General features: G+C 71.2%; 1 protein-coding gene across 1 annotated transcript in view; it reads left to right on the top strand.

The window, feature by feature from the left end:
• Positions 1 to 58: 58 nt before the first annotated feature.
• The window catches only part of LOC308053401 (SCO-spondin-like), a gene marked incomplete at both ends in the record, with an annotated part of 32,738 nt that continues 9,631 nt past the window's right edge, over positions 59 to 23,165 (top strand). The window contains 69 exon segments of the mRNA XM_080364250.1: positions 59 to 129; positions 231 to 437; positions 560 to 642; positions 754 to 924; positions 1,012 to 1,223; positions 1,476 to 1,578; positions 1,693 to 1,851; positions 1,982 to 2,067; positions 2,175 to 2,297; positions 2,381 to 2,543; positions 4,061 to 4,301; positions 4,520 to 4,658; positions 4,763 to 4,889; positions 4,984 to 5,156; positions 5,278 to 5,499; positions 5,589 to 5,754; positions 6,167 to 6,419; positions 6,974 to 7,131; positions 7,134 to 7,153; positions 7,410 to 7,534; positions 7,569 to 7,675; positions 7,678 to 7,824; positions 7,914 to 8,000; positions 8,003 to 8,047; positions 8,144 to 8,346; positions 8,479 to 8,606; positions 8,709 to 8,818; positions 9,068 to 9,217; positions 9,435 to 9,528; positions 9,633 to 10,033; positions 10,197 to 10,427; positions 10,509 to 10,682; positions 10,904 to 11,134; positions 11,252 to 11,374; positions 11,469 to 11,560; positions 11,638 to 11,887; positions 12,775 to 12,927; positions 12,996 to 13,136; positions 13,242 to 13,427; positions 13,514 to 13,664; positions 13,734 to 13,893; positions 13,979 to 14,033; positions 14,115 to 14,225; positions 14,331 to 14,549; positions 14,635 to 14,762; positions 14,951 to 15,092; positions 15,201 to 15,359; positions 15,445 to 15,610; positions 15,698 to 15,767; positions 15,902 to 15,920; positions 16,304 to 16,432; positions 16,545 to 16,715; positions 17,026 to 17,190; positions 17,478 to 17,657; positions 17,812 to 17,934; positions 18,161 to 18,287; positions 18,431 to 18,556; positions 18,640 to 18,731; positions 18,850 to 19,020; positions 19,097 to 19,349; positions 19,440 to 19,486; positions 20,204 to 20,368; positions 20,456 to 20,622; positions 21,069 to 21,226; positions 21,307 to 21,527; positions 21,877 to 22,050; positions 22,126 to 22,335; positions 22,569 to 22,736; positions 22,968 to 23,099. Of these exon segments, the coding sequence (XP_080220376.1) occupies positions 59 to 129; positions 231 to 437; positions 560 to 642; positions 754 to 924; positions 1,012 to 1,223; positions 1,476 to 1,578; positions 1,693 to 1,851; positions 1,982 to 2,067; positions 2,175 to 2,297; positions 2,381 to 2,543; positions 4,061 to 4,301; positions 4,520 to 4,658; positions 4,763 to 4,889; positions 4,984 to 5,156; positions 5,278 to 5,499; positions 5,589 to 5,754; positions 6,167 to 6,419; positions 6,974 to 7,131; positions 7,134 to 7,153; positions 7,410 to 7,534; positions 7,569 to 7,675; positions 7,678 to 7,824; positions 7,914 to 8,000; positions 8,003 to 8,047; positions 8,144 to 8,346; positions 8,479 to 8,606; positions 8,709 to 8,818; positions 9,068 to 9,217; positions 9,435 to 9,528; positions 9,633 to 10,033; positions 10,197 to 10,427; positions 10,509 to 10,682; positions 10,904 to 11,134; positions 11,252 to 11,374; positions 11,469 to 11,560; positions 11,638 to 11,887; positions 12,775 to 12,927; positions 12,996 to 13,136; positions 13,242 to 13,427; positions 13,514 to 13,664; positions 13,734 to 13,893; positions 13,979 to 14,033; positions 14,115 to 14,225; positions 14,331 to 14,549; positions 14,635 to 14,762; positions 14,951 to 15,092; positions 15,201 to 15,359; positions 15,445 to 15,610; positions 15,698 to 15,767; positions 15,902 to 15,920; positions 16,304 to 16,432; positions 16,545 to 16,715; positions 17,026 to 17,190; positions 17,478 to 17,657; positions 17,812 to 17,934; positions 18,161 to 18,287; positions 18,431 to 18,556; positions 18,640 to 18,731; positions 18,850 to 19,020; positions 19,097 to 19,349; positions 19,440 to 19,486; positions 20,204 to 20,368; positions 20,456 to 20,622; positions 21,069 to 21,226; positions 21,307 to 21,527; positions 21,877 to 22,050; positions 22,126 to 22,335; positions 22,569 to 22,736; positions 22,968 to 23,099 (10,414 nt within the window).

Genomic DNA, 23,165 nt, shown 5'->3' with positions numbered 1-23,165 from the left:
TCTGCCAAGGTGATTGTCCCAGCTTGGCGTGGGCGGGGGACCGTGTGGCATGGCCGGGATGCCATGGGTGCCAGGCAGGGTCCTGGCGTCCCTGCTGCTCTGGACGGCCACAGTGGAAGCGGCCACCGGGTGAGTCCTGTGTGGCATCACCGTGCCGGCACCGGGGATCGGACACGGTGCGAGGATGCTGGGGGGGGTATCGGTGCCGCGGGTGACGGATCCTGTGGCAGGCGGTGGTGCGAGCGGACCGTGCAGGTGACAGCGGAGGAGGAGGTGACACCACGGCGCGAGGACGCGGTGCCCTGCGCCAGCCTCTACCACTACAGCCTGGCAGGCTGGCGGATCGACCGGGACCGCATGCGCCAGGCTTACGGCGGGGAGCGCGGCGAGCCCCACCGTGACGCCGGGTCCGGCACCCCGCTCTGCTACATCTACAAGTGAGTGCCGGGGGGATGTGCGGTGCATGGGATGGGGTGACGCCAGGGCAGGGGGCACCCCCCGCTGTGCCGCGCACCCCTCCGGCCCCCCACCTGATGCCAGGGCTCCCCCGGCCCTGCAGGCCCCCGGAGATGCAGCCGGTGGTGTGGAACCGCACGGTGCGCGCCTGCTGCCGCGGCTGGAGCGGGCCCCACTGCACGGAAGGTAGGGACGGGCACTGGGGTGCGGTGGCACCTCTGGCCCCGCCGCTGGGCACTGAGCCAGCGGAGCAACCGGTGCTCTCCAGCGGAGATGATTCACGTCTCTCTGCCGCAGATGAAGGCTCATTGGGGCGCTGCTATGGCACGTGGCAGTGCCAGGACACCGCCAGCAGCCGCAACCTCTCTGCCATGAGCCTGGCTGAGTGCTGCCGGCACCCCTGGGGCCACAGCTGGAGGAACGGCTCCACCGCGTCCTGCCTCGCCTGCACCCACCTGCCCCTCGCCGGTGGGTCTGGGGCTCCTCAGGGTCTGCGGGGCAGCCCTGGGTGGTTCTGCGGGGCACGTGCTGAGTGACGTCACCTCCCCCCTGCAGGAGGGGTGTCCCCACGGCTGTCACCTGCGGCGTCCCTGCGGGGAGCGGCCGCCTGGCACCGCGGCCCCCGGGCCGGCTGCCTCACCTGGGCCGGATCCCGCTACCGCAGCTTCGACGGGACGCACTTCCACTTCTCCGGAGAGTGCACCTACAGCCTGGCCGCTGCTGCCGATGGCACCTGGGCTGTCTCCATCGCCCCCGGCGACCCCCGGGTACCAGCTCCCCCCACAGTGGGTGCTGCTCATGGGGAGGGATGAGGGGAGCCCGGCCGGGGACTCTGCCGAGCCCGTGGACAGCGGCTCTAGGGGCACAGGGGCCATCGCTCCATCCCCACGGTCCATCACAGCCTCACGGTGTGGCTCAGCATGGCCGTGGCGTCCACGGCTGTGAGCAGCCAGAGAGGTGCCGGTGGCGCTGGGACACACCACAGGCTGCTGTCCCCGGCTGACACCGCGCTGTCACAGGCACTGCACATGACCTTCGGGATGGACACAGTGGTGGCCAGGGGCCGAAACCTCTCGGTGAACGGCATGGCGGTGCTGCAGGGACAGCCGTACCTGCACAACGGTGAGCGTGGCGGGATGCTCCATCCTCCGCTGCCACCAACCCTGGGGTTCTGGGTCCCCATCCCACCCCTGTCCTTGTCCCCGTGCCGTGCTGAGCTGGCTATGGTGCCGGCAGGGATCAGCGTGGCGTGGCCGGGAGACGGGGTGGCCGTGGCGAGCGGGCTGGGCGTGCGGGTGACCTCGGACGGGCGCCAGGCTGTCACCGTGACGGTTGACGCCGAGCTGTGGGGCAGCACACGGGGGCTCTGTGGCCCCTACAACGACGATCCTACCGGTGAGTGTCACCTCATCAGTGACGTCCCTGCCATCCCCACGCTTGGGGAGTCGGGCAGGCACAGTGCAGGGGCGGCCGTGCAGGGGGTGCTGTGTCCCCTCGCCTGCCCCAGCGCTCCCTGTGCCTCCAGATGATCTCCTGCAGCCGACAGGGGACGTGGCTGCCTTTGCCGCCAGCTTTGGCAACTCCTGGAAGATCCCGGATGCCGGCTCTGAGGTACTGGGGTAGAGCCAGGCACCGAGGGGCCGGGGCTGCCACCCCCCTGTCCTGTTGGGGGTCCCTCAAGGGGGTGCCCTGGCTCTGAGGGTCCCTCCTGGTCTCAGCCCCCCTGCAGGGACATGGCAGAGCCGGGCCCCGGCTGCACCATGGGCGATGCGGCACGGCGGGTGGCCGAGACCGTGTGTGGGGAGCTGCTGGCCGAGCCATTCCGGCAGTGCCACGGCGAGGTGAGGGGCGGCCGGTGCCACGTGGGGCCGCGGGGTGCCGAGGGTGCCGGTCCCGCTGCCCTCACCCAGCGCCCCTGTGCCAGGTCGACCCCGGTGGCTTTTACGCTGCGTGCCTGGAGCTGCTGTGCTGGGACGGTGACACCGGGCCGGCGCCACCCCCTGCTGCCTGCGACACCTTCGCTGCCTACGCACGGGACTGTGCCCAGCGCCAAACCCACATCGACTGGCGCCGGCCGGGCTTCTGCGGTACGGACAGGGGGGTCTAGCACAGAGCCGCTCACTGCTGCTCCCTGTCCCCCTCACTGCTGCTCCCTGTCCCCCCCTCACTGCTGCTCCCTGTCCCCCTCACTGCTGCTCCCTGTCCCCCCTCACTGCTGCTCCCTGTCCCCCTCACTGCTGCTCCCTGTCCCCCCTCACTGCTGCTCCCTGTCCCCCCTCACTGCTGCTCCCTGTCCCCCCCTCACTGCTGCTCCCTGTCCCCCCTCACTGCTGCTCCCTGTCCCCCTCACTGCTGCTCCCTGTCCCCCTCACTGCTGCTCCCTGTCCCCCCTCACTGCTGTTCCCTGTCCCCCCCTCACTGCTGCTCCCTGTCCCCCCTCACTGCTGCTCCCTGTCCCCCCCCCACTGCTGCTCCCTGTCCCCCCTCACTGCTGCTCCCTGTCCCCCCCTCACTGCTGCTCCCTGTCCCCCCTCACTGCTGCTCCCTGTCCCCCTCACTGCTGCTCCCTGTCCCCCCCTCACTGCTGTTCCCTGTCCCCCTCACTGCTGCTCCCTGTCCCCCCGCCACTGCTGCTCCCTGTCCCCCCCTCACTGCTGCTCCCTGTCCCCCCTTCACTGCTGCTCCCTGTCCCCCTCACTGCTGCTCCCTGTCCCCCCCTCACTGCTGTTCCCTGTCCCCCCTCAACTGCTGCTCCCTGTCCCCCCTCACTGCTGCTCCCTGTCCCCTCTAACTGCTGCTCCCTGTCGCCCCCTCAACTGCTGCTCCCTGTCCCCCCCGTCAACTGCTGCTCCCTGTCCCTCCTCAACTGCTGCTCCTTGTCCCCCCCTCACTGCTGCTCCGTGTTCCCCCCTCACTGCCGCTCTCTGTCCCCCCCCCAACTGCTGCTCCCTGTCCCCCTAGTGCTGGTGGCTCCTGCTGCACTGTGCACCCCAATGGTTTGTGCCTGCACCCCTCATTTACTTGTGCATGCATCCATCAGTCCTGTGCACCCCAGTTTTGGGTTTTGGGTGCACCCTCAGTTGTGTGCACCCCTGTGTGTGCACTCATCTGTCCTGTGCACCCCAGTTTTCTGTGTGTACCGTTTGGTTGTATGCACCCCAAAGGCTCATGCATGCACCCCTCAGTTGGGTGCACCCCAAAGGCTTGTGAGTACACCCCTCAGTCACGTGCACCCCAGTTGCTTGTGCATGAATCCATTGGCTATGGGAACCCCAAAGATTTCTGCTTGTGCCCCTTGGTCACATGCACCCCAAAGGCCTGTGTGTGCACCTATCAGTCCTGTGCACCCCAAAGTTTTCTGTGTGCAACTTTTGGTCACGTGCACCCCAAAGGTTTGTGCATAGACCCTCAGTCTCGTACGCCCCTCACTTGGGTGCACCCCACTGGCTTCTGCATGCATCTGCTGGCTGTGTGCACCCCAAGGATTTCTGCTTGCGCCCCCTGGTCACGTGCACCCCAAAGGCCTGTGTGCGCACCCCTCAGCGGGTGCTGTGCCCATCGGTGCTGAGCCCACCGGTGCTGAGCGCAGCATCTGTCCTGGCAGAACGCGCGTGCGGCGTGGGGCAGCGGTTCTCGGACTGCGTGTCCTCCTGCCCCGCCAGCTGCGCGGCCGTGGGCAGCGCCGAGGACGGGCCATGCCGCCAGGACTGCGCCGGCGGCTGCGAGTGTGCGCCGGGGCTCTATGAGGACGGGGGGCTCTGTGTCCCCCCAAGTGCCTGCCCCTGCCACCACCGTCACCAGCGCTACGCCCCGGGCCAGACCATCCGCCAGCGCTGCAACCAGTGGTGAGCGACGCCAGCGTGCGGGGGCCTGATCCTGCACCGCTGGGCTGGGGTCCCTGCGCCCACCAGGGTTGAACCCTACAGATGGGCCTGATGTCCATCATGTCCTGGGTTTTGGGGTGGGGGCAAGTGCCTGTGCATCCGTGCCTGGCATGCCGGGGGGAGCAGTGGCTGTGGTGTCCCCTGCCCGCTGAGCCCAGTGTCCCCTCCTGTGCCCACAGCACGTGTCAGGGCGGGCACTGGCTCTGCAGCCAGGACCGGTGCCCAGGGGAGTGCACGGTGCTGGGGGGCCGCCACTACACCACCTTCGACCACCGGCGCTTCTCCTTCCTGGGCGCCTGTGCCTACACGCTGGTGCAGGTGGGTGGCAGCTGCAGAGACCAGGACAGTGGGCACCTGTCCTGGAGGGACTCTGTCCTGGGGGACCCCAGTGCAGGGGGGTCAGCGGGATCTCTGCCCCCCAGGACTTTGTGGAGGGGCAGCTGCTGATCACAATGGAGCACGAGGCTTGTGATGGCCACCAGCCCCTTGGCTGCCTCCGGTCCCTCTCCGTCAGCACCCGCCAGACCTCCGCCCGCCTCCGTGGCACAGGTGACCCGAGGGACCGTCCCTGCACCCCAGCGGGGTGGTGCTGGGTGCCAGCCTGGTGATCATGCCCTGATGTCCCTTTGCTCTCCCGGTACAGGCGAGGTGACGGTGGACGAGCGGGAGGTGACACTGCCCTTCACGGGCGTGGAGCTGAATGTTCGCCAGGCATCGTCCTCCTTCCTGCTGCTCCAGACCTTTGGGGCCCACGTCCTCTGGGGCCTGGAGGCACCCACTACCTACATCACCCTCCAGCCTGCCTTCGCCAACAAGGTGAGCCTGGTCCCTGGCTGTGCCACGCTGCCGTGGTGGTGCCCGGTGGCAGATCCAGGCTGGGATGCGGCTGTGCTGGTCCGGGGGGTCCATCCTGAGTCACATCCCACTGACACGGCAGGTGCGGGGGCTCTGTGGCACCTACAACTGGAACCAGCAGGATGAGTTCACCACACCAATGGGTGATGTGGAGACCAGCGTAACCGCCTTTGCCAACAAGTACCGAGTGTCCGGCAGCTGCCCCGAGCTCAGGCCCTTCCCCCTGGAGCCCTGCGGTGCCTTCGCCAGGCAGCGGGAGCTGGCTGAGGCTGCCTGCGCCGTCCTGCATGGCCCTGCCTTCCAGGTGCTGTGGGGCCCCTGCCCCAGCTGGGCAGCCACGCACCTGGCACCCGGTGCCAGTGCCATGGTCCAACCTGCCCGTCCTGCCCCCAGCCCTGCCACCAGGTCGTGGAGCTGGAGCCCTTCCTCCAGCTCTGCCTGCATGATGCCTGCACCTGCCGGGACGGGCAGCGCTGCCTCTGCCCCGCGCTGGCTGCCTACGCACGGCGGTGCGCCCAGGAGGGAGCCGCGCTCGCCTGGAGGAACCAGAGCTTCTGCGGTGCTGGGCAGGATGATGGATGGGACGGGACGAGACGGGACGGGATGGGATGGGATGGGACGGGACGGGACGGGACGAGATGGGATGGGATGGGATGGATGGATTAGGGTGGGATGGAGTTGAATGGGATGAGATGGATGAGATGGATGAGACAGATGGGATGGATGGATTAGGATGGGTGGATGAAATTGGGTGGGACAGGATGTGGTCAGGTAGGATATATGGGATGGGATGGATATGGTGGGACAGGATGAATGGGATGGGACAGAATAGATGGGATGCATTGAGATGGGGTTGGGATGGGGATGTTGCCACCACATGCCTGGGGACAGCAGGGAGGGCCGGGTGCTGGGGTGCAGCCAGCGGGCCAAGGCAGGGGCCCACCTTTGGTGACACCCCCACGCCTGTGCAGACGCGCCGTGCGCCGGGGGGCAGCTGTACCAGGAGTGCGGGCGTCCCTGCGGCCGGAGCTGCGCGGAGCTGCGCCTGCCGGGGGGCGGCTCCTGCCCCGACCTGGCCGGGCTCTGCGTCCCCGGCTGCCGCTGCCCCGCGGGGCTGGTGCTGGCCGAGGACGGGCAGTGCGTCCTGCCCGGCGCCTGCCCCTGCCGCCACGGCGCCCAGCTCCACCCTCCCGGCAGCCGGATCCGCCGTGGCTGCAACGCCTGGTGCGTGGTCCGGGGGTGCCCAGGGGCATGGCAAGGACCGGGCGGGGGACACGGTGGGTGGCAGGGGCCAGGCAGGGCGGGAGATGCTGATCTGGAGCTGCGGGATGTGGCAATGGTGGGTGACGTCTGATGAAATCCCCCTACGGCCCGTTTGGGACGGCACCACGGGATAGGTGGCTTTCATTGAATGTCCCTGCCATGAGGCTTCAGTGTCACCGCTGGAGAGCCCAGACCCCCGGAGCAGCTGGCGGGGGGTACCTTGCTCTGGGGCAACAGTGTGGAGCCCAAAAGAGCATGGAGCACCTCACCGGGGGAGGGGGCTTTGGGTGGGATGGGATGGGGAGGGGTAGGGATGGGATGAGATGGGATTGGGAAGGGTGGGGATGGGATAGGGTGGGATGGGATGGGATGAGATTGGGAAGGGTGGGGATGGGATAGGGTGGGATGGAATGGGCACTGGGGATACAGGAACCTCGATGTGGGGCCAACCGGGCTGTGGGCTCCCCAGGCCGGGGTGTGCTGGGGGCTGCGCTCACTGCATCCCCTCCCCACAGCACCTGCAGCGGGGGATCCTGGCGCTGTGCTGAAGCCCCCTGCCCCGTGGCCGCCCTCTGTCCCCGGGGGCTGGTTCATGTCCCGGGGTCCTGCCTGCGCCGCTGTGACAGCACCGAGCCCAACGGCACCTGTGCCGACATCGCTGACGGCTGCGTCTGCCCCCGGGGACCCTCTTCCTGGTGAGTGACCCCTTCCAGGGAGGGAGTGCTGGGGGGGCTGAGCAAGCGGCAGGCTGGGGGAGCTGGGCAGGGGGCTCTGGGGGCTGAGTGGCCAGGGGACATGGGCATTGGTGGCAGGGGTCCAGGGACCATGGAGCACGAGGGATGTGGGTGTGGGGGGTTGGTGAGGGGCACTGGGGCGTCCCAACCCTTCTGCTGGTTCCTGCGCAGAGCCCCCTGTGCCCCACAGCTCACTTAGGGGGTCTTGTGCCAGCAGGATGGGCGCTGTGTGTCCCCAGAGGAGTGTCCCTGCCATCACGGCGGGCGGCTGTACCAGCCCAATGACACCATTGTCCGGGACTGCAACACCTGTGAGACCCCCCCCAGCCCCCCGGGGGTGCCGTGGCTGTGCCAGCGCTCAGCTCTGTCCCCGCAGTGTGTGCCGGGGGCAGCGCTGGCATTGCGGCCGCGAGGAGTGCGCGGGGACCTGCGTCGCCACCGGGGACCCCCACTACGTCACCTTCGACGGGCGAGCCTTCTCCTTCCTGGGGACTGCGAGTACCTGCTGGCACGCGAGGTCACCGGCCTCTTTGCTGTCACCGCCGAGAATGTCCCCTGCGGCACCAGCGGCGTCACCTGCACCAAGTCGGTGGTGGTGGTGATGGGCAACACCATCGTGCACATGCTGCGGGGTGAGGGGCTGGCAGGGCCCGAGGGTGGGTCCCCTGTGGGGATGGGGACGTGCTGGGGGTCCCCACTCCTGACAGCGCTGTCCTGGCAGGGAGGGACGTGACAGTGAACGGGGTCTCAGTTCGACCCCCCAAAGTCTACAGCGGGTCCGGGCTGACGCTGGAGCGCGCTGGCCTCTTCTCCTCCTGCTCTCCCGCCTGGGGCTGGCAGTGCTCTGGGACGGAGGTGAGACCCATGCGTGGGCTCGGGGGGATCCCCATGGGGTCCCTGGGCTGGCTGTGCTGCGGCGGGACACGGGTGCTGAGCGCTGTGCTGCCCCAGGCACGCGGGTGTACGTGCGGCTGGAGCCGCAGCACCGGGGCCGTGTGGCCGGGCTCTGCGGGAACTTCGACGGCGACGCCGAGAACGATTTCACCAGCCAGCAAGGGGTGCTGGAGCCCACCTCCGAGCTCTTCGGCAACTCCTGGCGCCTCAGCCTGCTCTGCCCTGAGGTCAACAGTGCCGACACCCGACACCCCTGCACCGTACGGATGGGGAGGAAGACGCAGATGGGGAACCAGGGTGGCTGCTTGGAGCTGGGGGATGGCAGGTGGGGGGACAGCCCTGGCACCTGGCTGGCCAGTGGGTGGCATCTGATGGCAGTGCTGGCCCCCCAGGAAAGCCCCCACCGGGCGCCGTGGGCCCGCCGGCGCTGCAGCGTCCTCCGGCAGCGGCTCTTCGCGCCGTGCCACGACGCGGTGCCGTGCCAGCGCTTCTACGACTGGTGCGTCTTCGACGCCTGTGGGTAAGTGCTGCCCCCCTGCAGGGGCTCTGCCGGGGTCCCGCAGCTGGGGCTTCCGCCACTGCCGTCCCTCTGCACCCGGTGCCACCACCCTGCTCCGCACAGCTGCGACTCCGGGGGGGACTGCGAGTGCCTGTGCACGGCCATCGCCGCCTATGCCGAGGAGTGCGGCCGGCGCGGCATCCACATCCGATGGCGGAGCCAGGAGCTGTGCCGTGAGCCACCGCCCCCTCCCCGCCCCTGTCCCCATCCCTGTCCCAAGGGGGGCCGGGCTGGGGGCTGAGCTGCGCCCCTTGGGCTGTGCTGGGCTCTGGGTTTTGTCTCGGCTGATCCAGACAAGTGATGGGGCTGGGGGGTCTGGGATGCCGGGGGGTGCAGGAGCTACCGTGGGGCCTTGGGGAGGGAGTGGGGCCAGGCAGCTGTGGGGTGGGGGGTCCCCGCCTGGCCTGATCCCCCATCTCCAGCCCTGCAGTGCGACCAGGGCCTGGAGTACAGCGCCTGTGGCCCCCCCTGCCCCCCCAGCTGCCGCAGCCTCGGCCGGGAGCCCCCCGAGCACTGCCAGGGCCTGCTGTGCCTGGAGGGCTGCTTCTGCCCCCCGGGGACTGTGCTGCACGGTGAGCCCTGACGACGGCGTGGGGCTGGTGCGGAGCTGGCGTGGGGCTGGCATGGAGCTGGCATGGGGCTGGTGTGGGGCTGGCATGGAGCTGGCGTGGGGCTGGCATGGGGCTGGTGTGGGGCTGGCATGGAGCTGGCGTGGGGCTGGCATGGAACTGGCGTGGGGCTGGTGTGGGGCTCTTATGGGGCTGACACGTCCTCCTCTCCCCGCTGCAGATGGCGGCTGCATCAAGCCCATCGAGTGCCCGTGTTTCTGGGATGGTTTCACCTTCCCGGCCGGTGCCGCGGTGCAGCAGGGCTGCAAGAACTGGTGAGTCCCAGCACGACGCTGGCCCAACCATCCGGCACCCACCGGGATGGTGATGCCACACTGGCGGAGAACACGCCAGGGCTGAGCCGTCCCCATCCCCGCAGCACGTGTGCAGCGGGGCAGTGGCGCTGTCCGTCCTCGCCGGAGCCGTGCCCAGCCGCGCCGTCCTGCGCCGAGGGCGAGTTCTCCTGCCGCGCCGACGGGCGCTGCGTGCCGGGCGCCTGGGTCTGCGACAACGAGGAGGACTGCGGGGACGGCTCGGACGAGGTCTGCGCCCCGCGCTGCGCCCCGCACCAGCCGCGCTGCGCCGGCGGGCAGTGCCTGGCCTGGGGCGCCCGCTGCGACGGCGTCCCCGACTGCAGCGACGGCTCCGACGAGAGCGGCTGCGCCCCCCCGACCTGCATCCCCCCCGAGTTCGGCTGTGCCAGCGGGCGCTGCCTGCCCCCCGAACGGGTCTGCGACGGGGAGCTGGACTGTGGCTTCGCTGATGACTCGGATGAGGCAGGTGAGCGACCCCATGGCCACCCCACTGCTGTGCCCAGGGTCCCAGAGCAGCGGGATGCAGGAGCAGGCTGCAGGCCAGCTGTGCCCGTGGCGAGGGGGTCTGAACCCCCCATCCATGGGGGTTTCTGTCCCACGGTGAGGGTCTCTGACCGCTGCCACCGCAGGCTGCAGCCCGAGCTGTGGGGCGGGGGAGTTCCGCTGTGCGGTGGGCCGGTGCGTGCCGTACCCTCACCGCTGCGACGGCCCCGACGACTGCGGCGACTCCAGCGACGAGCGCGGCTGCGGCTGCCCCCCCGGCCACTTCCAGTGCCCCGACACCCGGTGCCTGTCCCCAGCCGCTGTCTGTGACGGCCACCGCGACTGCACCAATGGCACTGATGAAGCTTTCTGCCCAGGTGAGGGGCTGCGGGGCCGGACCACCCCCGGCAGACCCCCTGCCTGCAGCATCATTGCCCCATGGCACTGTGTCCCCCCAGACCGGGTGACCTGCGGCCCCGGGGAGCTCCCCTGCCCCGATGGCTCCTGCATTGGTGAATCTGCGGTCTGTGACGGCATCCACGACTGCCGGGACGGCTGGGACGAGAGCCCGGCGGGGTGTGCGGCAGCTCTGCCCGCTGCCGTGCCCACTGCACCCACCAACGGCTCGGCAGGTGAGGGGCAGCGGTGCCGTGGGGCAGCCAGACCCCTTCATAGTCCTCCAGACCCCCCCAGGCCATCCCCCAGCCCCGGTGTCAGCATGGGGGACCTGCCGGGAGCCCCATGCTCTGCGCCAGGGTGACACCCGGCGGGGATGGGGGTGCGATGGGGACGCTGGGGCAGGTACCACCCGGTAACCTGCCACCCCACGGTGACCCACCACCCCCGGTGCCAGCATGTGGCCCCTACGCCTTCACGTGCGGGAGCGGGGAGTGCGCGCCGCGGGGCTGGCTCTGCGACGGCGAGGCCGACTGCCGCGACGGCAGCGACGAGCTGGGCTGCGCCGGCGGCTGCGAGCCCGGCCACTTCCCCTGTGCCCACGGCACCGACTGCGTTCCCTACGGCCACCTCTGCGACGGTGTCCCCCACTGCCACGACCGCTCCGACGAGAGCACCGACCACTGCGGTGAGCCCCGGCGGGGGTCCCTCTGGTGTCCCCTGCCCTCAGCAGTCAGGGTGCCGGGATGCTCTCGGGTGTCCCCTTCCTGCGTCACACCTTGACGCTGCTCTGGCCCTGGCACAGGCTCCACCGCCATCCCACCGTGCCCGGGGCACTTTGCCTGCGATGACGGTGTGTGCCTCAACATGTCGAGGGTCTGCGATGGTGCCACTGACTGTCCCCAGGGCGAGGACGAGCTGGCCTGTGGTGAGGGGTTCCCCAGCGAGGGAGGGAGGAGGTGTTGGTGGCCTGCAGCTGGGGACAGCCACCCCACCATGGCCGCCCTGTGTCACGTCCACAGAGAGCAGCGTCCCCGCCGACAGGAGCAACCAGACTGGGGGTCCCTGTGCTGAATACACCTGTGGTGGGGGCGACTGTGTCACCTTCCAGCAGGTATGGGGGGCATGGGAAACCCCCACCCCTCCCAGTGCCACCTCGGAGTCCCTGCCGCGCTGTGCCCCCCTCCCCAGCTCAGCATCACCCCGGTGCCGCAGGTGTGTGACGGGGTGCCGGACTGCGAGGCTGGAGCGGGCCCCCCCCGGGATGAGCGGGACTGCGGGACGTGGGGGCCCTGGGGGCCCTGGAGCGCCTGCACCCTCTCCTGCGGCCCCGGCCTGCAGCGGCGAGCGCGGGGCTGCCACCAGCGCCGCCTCGGTGTCCTGCACCGCTGCCGCGGGCCGGCCGCACAGGAGCGGCAGTGCTTCCGCCTCGCCTGCCCCGGTGAGCGGGGTGCGGGGGTCCCGCTGCTGGGGTGCCCAGGAGGGTCAGGGGGTTCCCGTGGGCGGGGTGCCTGGGGTGTTTGGGGGTTCCCACAGCTGGGGCTGCCTGAGGCATTTGGAGGTTCCCATCACCAGGGCTGCCAGGGGGTTCCCGTGGTTGGGGTGCCTGACAGATTTGGTGGTCCTTATCGCTTTGGATGATTTGGGGAGTCCCGTGGCTGAGGCTACGTGGAGGGTTTAGGGGTTCCCATGGTTGGGGCTGCCTGGAGGGTTTGGGGGTTCCCGTGGCTGAGGCTGCCCAGGTCGGGGGGATGATCCGATGTGGGTTCCCAATCCCCGCTAGGGATACCCCAATACTCCTCTATAGCGTCCTGATGCCTCCCTAGATCACTCCAATGCAATTTGGGACACCCCAATACCCTCCCAGACACCTCAATACCCCATCTAGGACACTATTATCCCCCCCCACAGGACCCCGATATCCCCTGGAGAACTCGAATGTCTCTTCAGACCTCCCCAATACTTCGCTAGATCACCCCAGTGGGCTGCCCAAGGGCTCCAGGGGATTCCCATGACTAGGGTGATTTGGGGGATTCAGTGTTCCCCCCTCCAGGGCTGCTGGGGGAATTTGGGGCGTCTCTTGGCCAGCAGGACCCGGGAGCCTGAGGGAGTCCCACAGCTGGGGCTGCGCAGGGGTTTGGGGGTGCCCTGGGGGGTCCCATTGCCTGGGCTGCTGGGGCAGGAGCGGGGGCCCCCCAGGCAGGGCAGGGCTGGCTGTGGGTCCAGGGGTTCCGAGAGGAGCACAGGTAGGGTGGTGCAGGCAGGGAGATGTAGGCAGGCGGTGCAGGCAGGGGCTCCCCCCATCACCCGTCTCCCTCCTGCCCGCAGTTGACGGCTCCTGGAGCGAGTGGACGACCTGGTCCAACTGCACGGGGGGCTGCGGGGGGGTGCGACTGCGGCGCCGGGACTGCCGCCCCCCCCAGAACGGCGGCCGCCACTGCGCCGAGCTGCCCGGAGCGTCCCCCGCCAGCCTCGAAATGGGTGGGTGCTGTCGGGGGACTCCGCGGGCCGGGTGGGCTCCGGGGGTAACCCCGCTCCTTCCTCCCCAGGCGCCTGCGAGCCGGGGGGCTGCCCCAACGCCTCCGCCTGCCCGGGGGGGCTGCAGCCCCGGCCGTGCGCCCCCTGCCCCGCGTCCTGCGCCGACCTCGCCGCCGGCGCCAAGTGCCGGCAGGACCGGCCCTGCAGCCCAGGTGAGGGGACCGGGGGGGCTGCGGATACCCCGGGGGAGCCCCTGCCTTGGGGTGGGCGAGGGTCCGGCCGTGGCGCACCCCAGCCCGCTCTCCTCCCCACTGCAGGGTGCTGGTGCGCGGCGGGGCTGGTGCTGGACGGCAGCGGCGGCCGGTGCGTGTCCCCCCGGGAGTGCCCGTGCCAGGCGGGGGGGCTCCGGTACCGGCCTGGGCAGCCGGTGAAGCTGAACTGTCGCCTCTGCACCTGCCTGGACGGGCAGCTGCGGCACTGCCGCCCCAACCCTGCCTGCGCCGGTGGGTCCCGCGGCGGCGGGAGGGGGGTGCCGGGACCCCCCGCTGGCCCGGTGCCCCCCGTTGACCCGGTGCTCCCCGTGCTGCAGTGCACTGCGGCTGGTCGGCGTGGTCGCCGTGGGGCGAGTGCCCGGGACCCTGCGGCGTCCAGAGCGTCCAGTGGTCGTTCCGCAGCCCCACCAACCCCCCCCGCCGCGGCGGCGGCCGGAGCTGCCGCGGTATCTACCGCAAAGCCCGCAGGTGGGGCGGGGGGCGTGGTGGGCGGGGCGGAGAGAGGGGTGGGCTCCCCGCTGACGCCCTGTCCCGCAGGTGCCAGACGGCTCCGTGCCGGCAGTGCCAGCAGCAGGGCCGGCGGCGCGTCCCGGGGGAGCGCTGGCAGGGGGGGCCGTGTCGCGTCTGCCAGTGCCTGCCCAGCCTGGCCGTGCGCTGCTCGCCCTACTGCCCCCACCGCGCCGCTGGCTGCCCCCAGGTGAGGGCGGGGGGGCTGGGGCAGCCCCCGGCGGGGCACGGGGGGACCCGCGGTGGCGGTGGCGGTGACAGTGACATCCCCCCAGGGCCAAGTGCTGGTGGAGGGCAGCGGGGATTCCTGCTGCTACTGCGCCCCGGCTGGTGAGTTGGGGGGGAAGGGGCTGGGGGGGTGATGAGTGCCCTGCCCAGACAGCGGCTGCACGGTGGCTGTCCCCGCTGCAGGTGACAACGGGACGGCCATGCCCCCCACGCTGATGACGGAGCTCCTCTCCGCTACGCCGGCAGAGCCTCCCGACAGCCCCCTCCTCACCTTCCCGCTGCCTCCCCTCGGCGGTAAGCGAGACCCCCCCTCCCCGCGGGGCTGCGGACAGGGTGCAGACAGAGCCCGGGGCTGTGTCCCCCCCGGTTTCCCCCAGCCCGTCCCCTCCATCCCGGCAGATCCCTGTTACCGCCCGCTGGGCACCCCATCCCTGCCGGACAGCAGCTTCGCCGCCTCTTCGGCTCAGGCGGGGACCCCCGCACACGCTGCCCGCCTGCACGGCGGCCACCCCGGCCAGGAGCTGCGGGGCTGGGCCCCCCCGGACGACGCCTACCCGGCGCTGCTCTCCGAGCCCCCCTTTCTGCAGCTGGACCTGCTGGAACCCACCAACGTCACCGGTGGGTGCCCGTCCGGACCCCCGGCTGTTGCCGGCGGTGGCGGGTGGGTGGCAGCGCCCACACATGTCGCGGTGTTCCCTGGCAGGGGTGGTGGTGCAGGGAGCCGGCTCCTCTGACGCCTTCGTCACCGCCTTCCTGCTGCAGTTCAGCACCGACGGCTCCCACTGGCACGGCTACCGCGAGGTCGCCGCCGGTGGCCAACCCAAGGCCAAGGTGCTGCCGGCGCTGGCATGGGACTGCGGGTGTGGGAGGGCGTCGGGGGGTGCAGGGGGCGCCACCAGCCGCACGTGCAGCTGTGGGTGCACACAGGGGCCGCGCGCATGGATGCTCATGCACATGCGTGCACACCCCTCTGCCCGTTCCTGCCTGCACCCCCCGCCTGTCCCCCCCGCTCTCCCCAGCTCTTCCAGGGTAACCGGGATGCCGGCACACCAGCGGTGCGGCTGCTGGGCCGCATGGTGCAGGCGCGGCACGTCCGCATCCTCCCCCAGGACTTCCACAACCGCATCGTCCTGCGGGCCGAGCTGCTGGGCTGCCCGCCAGGTACAGGGGGGCCGGGGAGACCCTTCACCCCCCTGCCATGGCAGCCATTCCCTACCCACCTCTGCCCTCTCCCCAAAGTGCCCCCTGCCCAGCTCGGGGTCGTGACAGTGCCGGTGACAATGACGATGCCGGTGACACCGAGCCAGCGCCCCTGCGGTGTGGGGGAGTTCCAGTGCAGAAACGGGGGCTGTGTCCCCGGGGGTCCCCACGGTGCCCTGTGCGATGGCATCGACGACTGCGGGGACCTCTCCGACGAGCTGCCCTGTGGTGAGCCAGGCGGGGGGGTCGGTGCCTTGAGGGGTCCGGTGCCACATGGGGCCGCCCTTGACAGCCCTTCGCCTGCCCCGCGCAGGGCTGCCCCCCGCGGTGACCCCCTCAGCACACGGGCAGTGTCCCCCGTCCCACTTCGCCTGCCCAGGCTCCAGCAGCTGCCTCCCGGCGTCCCGGCGGTGCGACGGCATCGCCGACTGTCCCGATGGCACCGACGAGACCATCTGCGGGACCCCTGGCAGCGCCAGGTGCGGGTGCCGGGAAGGCGGGGGGTCCCGTGGGGGCCGAAGGGGTCGGGGTGGGTCACCTCTAATTGCTGGCTCTGCTGCTTGCAGCCCCGTGGCCCCCGTGGCAGCCGGTGTCCTGTGGCCAAGCACCCAGCCACCATCCGTGTCCCCGCCCGCAGTGAGTCCTGAAGGGGCTGGGGGGGCAGAGGGGGACAGGAGGCTGCAGCGAGTCACGTCTGTCTGTCCCCACACAGCTGTCCCTTGGGACTGGCACCCAGTTGTCCCCGAAAAGCGCTGAGCCCACTCCCCCAGGTATCGTCCGTGGGGCAGGGTGGGGGGACAGGACCTGGGGGGCCCCTGACACCCCCTAGCACCCTGCCAATGGGAACCGCCCTCCCGGGGGTCCGCCCTCTGCCGACCCCCCCCCGCGGTGTTCCCCTGGGTCACGGCACTGCCCTCCTTGGCACTGATCCCTCCAGGTGAGGGGCATCCCGGGGCGGGGGGGATCGAGGACAGGCATGGACCCCCCAGCTAATGTGGCATCCCTGGGAGAGGGACAGAGATGTGGGTGTCCCTGGGGTGAAAGGGGGAGTCAGCACCCTGGCTTGTGGCTGGGGGTGCTGTGGGGTCAGGGGTGCTGGGAGCTGGGTGCTGTGCTCACCCCACACACGGGAGGGGGCTGTGCCCCCTGTACCCGGCTCTTTGCTCCCCCAGGACCAGCCCTGCCCCGGCTGCTCTGCCCGCGGGGCCAATTCACCTGCGGGGTGCTGGGCTGCCTGGATGCGGCCCTGGTCTGCGACGGGCGCCCAGACTGCCTGGACGGCTCTGACGAGGCCAGCTGTGGTGAGCCGGACCCCCCCTTTTGCGGGGACCCCCTCCCTGGAGAGGCCGAGCCCCCCAACCCTGCCCGCATGGGCCTGCCCGTAGTGAGCCCTGCTCTCTGCCCGCTCCGCAGGCAGCCCCCCCACCTCCACCAGCCCCCTGGCCTGGCCCACCCCCACCGGCGGCCCCCCCCCTACCTGCCCCCCCAAGCAGTTCTCCTGCGGCAGCGGGGGCTGCCTGCCCCCTGAGAAGCGCTGTGACCTGCACCCCGACTGCCCCGACGGCTCTGACGAGAGCGGCTGTGGTACGTGGAGTGGGGGACAGAGACAGGGAGCCCCCCAATCCCGAAGTGTCCCGCTCCTGGCCAACGATGCCCCCCCCTCCCTACAGCATCCAGCCACTTGTGCACTTGCCTGCCCTGCTCTGGGGACCCAGAGGGCACTGGAGCTGGGGGGCAACAATGCCGGGGGGATCAAAGTTGGGGTGCACCAAGGTTGGGGGGCGGTCTGAGGCCGGAGGGAAACAAGGTTGAAGGGTCCAAGGGTGGGGTCCAGGGACTATCGGAGTATGGGGACCTTCTGGGGCAGCCCTGACCCCCATCTCTGTCCCCTCAGTCGACTGCATCCTGTCCCCATGGGGCGGCTGGGGCCCCTGCAGCCGCTCCTGCGGGCTGGGGGTCACCCTGCGCCGGCGGGCCCTGCTGCGGGGCGCCCTGTCCGCGGGGGGCTGCACCCACCCCCTCCTCGACACTCGCGCCTGCTTCCTCCGTGCCTGCCCAGGTACCTGCTCCTAGGCTGGGACCCCCATCATGGGCTGGGATCCCCGTGGACAGGGACCATCGTGGGCTGGGACCCCCATCACCTGGGACTGGGACCCTCATGAGCTGGGACAACCAACCCTGGGACAGCTGGGGGGTCCTTGCTGGTGGGGGGCACAGGGGGCCCATGCCCACTGGAGGGGTGGCAGAGGGTCCTGGGGAGGGGACCTTGCCGAACTCTGCGTCAGCACGGGTGGGTGGGTGGGCAGGGGGTGCCTGCACGCCCCCTGCCTCCGTCTTCCTCTCCAGTGCCCGGCGCGTGGGCAGCCTGGGGGTCCTGGTCCCTCTGCGACGTTGAGTGCGGGGGGGGCGTGCGGAGCCGGCTGCGGAGCTGCAGCGACCCGCCCCCCAAGAACGGGGGGCAGCCCTGCCCCGGGGGCACCCTCCAGATCCAGCCCTGCAACCTGCAGCCCTGCGGGGACCCCCCAGGTACGGGGGGGACATGGCGACGCCCGCGAGGGCGAGAGGGGAGGTACGGGGTGGGCTGCGAGGGGACAGAGACCCCATACAGGGGGCCGGGGGACTGGCGGGGACACACGTGGCGCCCCATCCCTGAGCATCCCTGCTCGTCCTTCCCCCTCAGCCTGCGGCCCCCAGATGGTGTTTGTGCGGGCAGGGGACTGCGAGGGGGGGCAGGTGCCTCCCTGTCCTCAGACCTGCGGGGACCTGAGCACCAACAGCACCTGCCAGAGTCCGTGCCAGGAGGGTGAGTGGTGGGGCTGGGGGGACACAGGGGGACATGGGGAGAGAAGGAGATTGCACGGTGACAGCACGAAGGGCTGGGGGTCGTGGGGGGAAGGGGATGGCACGGTGACAGCACAGAGGGCTGGGGAGACGTGGGGGGAAGGGGATGACACGGTGACAGCTGGGGGGGCCGAGGAGGGTGGGCACACCGGCTCCCTGGGCGGCGCTGAGGGGACACCGCCGGGCAGGCTGCCGGTGCCCGCCGGGGCTGTACCTGCAGGACGGCGGCTGCGTCAACGCCAGTCGGTGCCAGTGTCACCTGCCCCGGGAGCGGCGGCGGCCCGGCGAGGTGTTCCTGCAGAGCTGTCGCCGGTGGTGAGCAGCGACCCGCGCCCCCCGCCCGGCCTGTGCCCCGGCGCTGCCTGCGAGCGCTGCTGGGGGGCTCGCCAGGATCCCCCCGGGCTGTTCTGGGGTGTCCCTCGCCCGTTCCCGCAGCTGAGCCCGGTGTCCGTCCCCAGTGTGTGCCAGGACGGGGTGGTGACATGCGAGGACGTGTCCTGCGCTGTGTCCTGCGGCTGGTCCGCCTGGTCGCCCTGGACCCGCTGTGACAGCAGCTGCGGCGCGGGGACACAGGAGAGGTTCAGGTGCGGGGCCGGGGGGGTAGGCCCTGTCCCACAGCGATGGCGCTGCCCCCCGGACGGGGTGACAGCGTGGCACTTTCCCGTAGGTCACCCTCCAACCCCGCGGCAGCCGCCGGCGGAGCCCCCTGCGCCGGGGAGCCCCGGGAGGTGCGACAGTGCCACCAGCCCTGCGACACCGGTACGTGCCCACCCGGCCCCGCGGCGGCACCGGCGATGTCGGGGGCTGTGCCGGTGCTGGCTCAGGGACCCCGGTGTCGCAGTAGCCCCTTTGGTGCCACGGGTCCGTCCGTCCCCAGCAGAGCCCGGCAGCGGCTGGAGCGCCTGGACGCCCTGGTCCGAGTGTTCCGCTCTCTGCGGCTCCGGGGAGCAGCGGCGGCACCGGACCTGCGCCCCGCCGGCACGGTGGGGGCCCGACTGCGCCGGCCCCCACGTCCAGACACGGGACTGCAGAACCCAGCCCTGCCGAGGTGAGTGTCCCGCTCCGGGAGCGCGGCGGGCGGTGCCGGGGTGGCCGCTGCCCAGCCCTGCCCGCTGTCCCCGCAGCGCGGTGCCCGGGGGACACGCAGTACCGGACGGCGGAGCAGTGCCGGCGCGGGGGGGGGCCCTGCCCGCGGCTCTGCCTGGACCTGGCCGCGGGGGTGGAATGTGCCGCGCTCTGCCGGGACGGCTGCGCCTGCCCCCCCGGGCTGCTGCTGCACAACCAGAGCTGTGTGCCCTCCGCCCGCTGTCCCTGCCACCACCGCGGCCGCCTCTACCAGCCCGGGGACACTGTCGCCCTCGACGCCTGCAACAACTGGTGAGGATGCGGCCGCCGCGGCCCCGCCCGGGGGTCTCACCCGGGGCTCCCCACCCGATGCCCCCCCGCGCTGACCCTCCTCTCCCGCAGCACCTGCACGGCTGGGGCGATGGTGTGCGGCACAGAGCCCTGCCCAGGTACCGCCGGGACTGAGTGGGGATCCTGGGGTGTGCGCGGTGATGGGGGACACATAGTGCTGGAGGGGACACACACTACTGGGGTGCACCGCGACCCTCGCCCAGGGCAGCCACCCTGCCTGGCCTTGCCGCAGTGACAGCCCCAGCCTGGAGGGTCCTGGTGTGGGTGTCCCCAGGAGGGGTGCCCACGGGGTGGTGTCCCTGGGGTTGAGTGTCCACTCAGTGGGGGCCCTCAGGCTGGCACCCTTGGGTGTCCCTGCGACGAGTGTCCCCAGGGTGGGTGCCCCCAGCAGCTGTCTGACCCCGAGGTGGGGATGTGGGGACATGGTGGGACCAGGTGGGCTGAGGAGACAGGGCTGCAGGGGGCAGGGGGCAGCAGGCAGGGGAAGGGGAAGGGGAGCAGGTGGCACAGGGCGGGGGCGCAGGCTGGCATAGGGTGCATGGCGTGGCACACGATGGCAATGCTATGCCTCACAGTGTGACGCTGTGCTGTGTGATGTGGTGCCATACGGTGCGGTGTGGCACAGCGTGGTGCCATGCGGTGCAGTGCAGTGCCATGTGGTGCCATGGGGGCAGAGCAGATCCCCCAGGACCCCTTTTCCCATGCGCTCTGGGTGTTGGCATTGGTGTTGGCACTGGTGCATCACCAGCTAAAGCTCCCACTGCCGGGGAGGCCAAGGCGCGCCGTGCCATCCCGCTCTCCCCCTGTGCCCGCAGAGGTGCCGTGGGGCACACGGTCCCCGTGGGGCGCGTGGTCCGCGTGGGGGCCCTGCAGCGTCTCGTGTGGAGGGGGCGAGCGGCTGCGCCGGCGGCAGTGCCAGCAGCCGGTGTGCCCAGGGCTGGGCCTGGAGAGCCAGATCTGCAACACCCAGGTGTGCCGGGGTGAGTGCCGGCCCCCGCTCTGCCCCACACTCCAGCCCCGCAGCTCAGCCCCCCAGCCCTGCGGTGCTGAGCCCGGTGCTGGCGCAGAGGCGGGCTGCCCGGCGGGACGGCTGTACCGCGAGTGCCAGCGCGGCGAGGGCTGCCCCTACAGCTGTGCCCAGCTGGCCGGCCAGGTGGGCTGCGTTTGGGGGGGCTGCCAGGAGGGCTGCCACTGCCCCCCCGGCACCTACCTGCACCACGGTGCCTGCCTCTCGGTGAGCCCCTGCGCCCCGAGGTGCTGCTCCCCCAATCCAGACCCCCCTCTGTGAGGAGACCCCCGGGTGCTGCCTCCTCCTGCGCTGGGCTGGGGGGTGCTCGTCCCTGCTCACCTGGGGGAGCCCAGATGGGAGGCTCCCAGAGTGCTGGGTGTTCCTTGGGGCGGTGGGTGTTGCTTGGGATGGTGGGAGCTCTGTGGGACGGTGGGTGGTTCTCTGGGTAGTGGGGACTGCCCGGGTGCATGGGTGCTCCCCAGGGAGATGGGGGTCCTTGGGATGGTGGGTGGTCCCCAGGATGTTGGGTGCTCCCCGGGTCCATGGGTGCTCCCCAGTGTAATGAGGGCTCCATGGAGCCGTGGGTGCTCTCCAGGGTGGTGGGGGTTCCCCAAGGTGGTGGGTGGTCCCTGGGGCGATGGGTGCTCCCTGGGACTTTGGGTGCAATGCAGGAGTGTCCCTGCGTGCTGACGGCGGAGCTCCTGCGGGAGCTGCAGAACGGTTCTGCCACCCCCCCGGCCCCCCCTGGCCTGGGCACCCACAGTTCCCCACTCATGCCGGGCCAGGAGCTGCCCCCGGGCAGCACCATCCTCTTGGGCTGCACCAACTGGTGAGTGCCCGGCACCTGCTGCCTGTCCCTGTCACCCAACCCCTGTCCCACGGCCCCTCCCTGACGCCGCCCCCCCGCAGTACCTGCCTGCACGGCCGCCTGCGCTGCTCGGAGCCGGGGTGCCGGCGGGACGGGGGTTTCGGGCCCTGGGGCCCCTGGAGCCCGTGCTCCCCCAGCTGCGGGGGGCGAGGGCTGACGATCCGCCAGCGCGGCTGCACCGCCCCCCCGCCCGCCAACGGGGGCCAGGACTGTGTGGGACCCCGCACCGACAGCAAGTACTGCCAGAGCCCCGACTGCCCCGGTGGGTCACAGTCCGGTCCCTGTCCCTTCTGCTGTGGGTCACAGTGCTGTCCCCATCCCCTCTGCTGTGGGTCACAGCCTCCTCCTCGTCCCCTCTGTCCCACGGGGTCGTGGGTCCCACCGCCCCAGCCCGGTGGGGCTGGATCTTCCCCAGGCGTGGAGGTCGGGAGGGGAGGGGGGTGTCACCATGCTTGATCTCTCCCCACAGCGGTGACCGTCCCCACACCGGAGCCCAGCCCCACAGTCCCAGGTGAGGGCTGTGCAGGGAGGGGGACACCCCCTTGGGACCCCCGACTCGGAGGGATCCAGGATTTCGGGGGGACTCATGCTCTTGCTTCATCCCGGGGCAGGTGCCGAGGAAGAGGAGGGTTTCGGCCCCTGGTCCCCCTGGACCCCCTGCTCCAAGACCTGCACCCTCCCCGAAGCGCCGGCCACCAAGAGCCGCAGCCGCTCCTGCCGCGGGGCCGGGGGCTGCCGAGGGGAGAGCGCCCAGCAGTGGGTCTGCAACCTGCCCCACTGCGCAGGTGGGGCTGGGGGGACCCCCTGCCCGCGCTGGGGGCGCTGCCAGGCTGTGGGTGCCATCCCCGCTGTCCCCACAGCTGTCCCCCCCTGCCCAGACGGGCGCTGCGCTGGCCAGGACTGCTGGTGGACGCCGTGGGGGCCGTGGGGCGGCTGCTCCCGCAGCTGCGGGGGGGGGCAGCAGCTCCGCCTGCGCGCCTACAGCCCCCCCGGGCCGGGGGGCCAATGGTGCCCCGACATCCTCAGCGCTAACAGCCAGAGCCGCGTCTGCAACCTCCAGGCCTGCAAGGGTGGGGGGCCGGGAGGGGCAGCATGGGGGCGTTGGTGGAGCTGACTGAGGGGGTGGGGGGACCTAGGGAGGGCAGCGGGGGGGGCTGGGGACAGCATGGGGGGCCCACGGGAGCTGTTTGGGGGGCTTGAGGAGGGGAGCTTGCGGGGCTGGCTGGCTGGGGGTCAGTGAGGGGAACTCGGGAGGGCGGTCTGGGCAGAGCCCCCCGTTTGATGCCCTCTGGGCACATGGCAGTGGACGGCGCCTGGTCAGCCTGGAGCCCCTGGTCGCGATGTGATCGGACGTGCGGGGGGGGGCGCTCCATCCGCAGCCGCTCCTGCACCCGCCCCCCCCCGAAAAACGGGGGGCAGCGCTGCCCCGGCGAGAGGCACCATCTGCGCCTCTGCAACCCCCAGCCCTGCGGTACGGCACGGGGGCGGGGGGGCACGGGGGGCACGGGGAGCTTGGGGGCGCATGGGGTGCATGAGGGGCTTCGGGAGGGCACAGGGGACACGGGGGCTTGGGGGACCTGGGAGGGCACGGGGGGTAGCAGGAGGGGACCTGGGCGACCTGGGAAGGCGCGGAGGGCTTGGGGGCCACGGAGCGCTGTAGGGGCATCGGGGTCACCGGAACGCTGGTGGCCGTGCTTTGCAGGGAGGGGCTGCCCGCCCGGCATGGCGCTGGTGGCCTGTGCCAACCGCTGCCCGCGGCACTGCCGGGACCTGCAGGAGGGTCTGGCCTGCAGGCAGGACGAGCGCTGCCAGCCCGGCTGCCGCTGCCCCAACGGTGAGCCCTGCCTGTGCCTGCAGCCTCTGTGACCCCCCGAATGGCGGGGTGCTGGGGGGGTCAGGT

This window comes from Nesoenas mayeri (assembly GCF_963082525.1).
Source record: "Nesoenas mayeri genome assembly, chromosome: 2".
NCBI lineage: Eukaryota > Metazoa > Chordata > Aves > Columbiformes > Columbidae > Nesoenas > Nesoenas mayeri.
The sequence above is the reverse complement of the archived record's forward strand: the minus strand, read 5'-3'. Positions and strand labels throughout refer to the sequence as shown.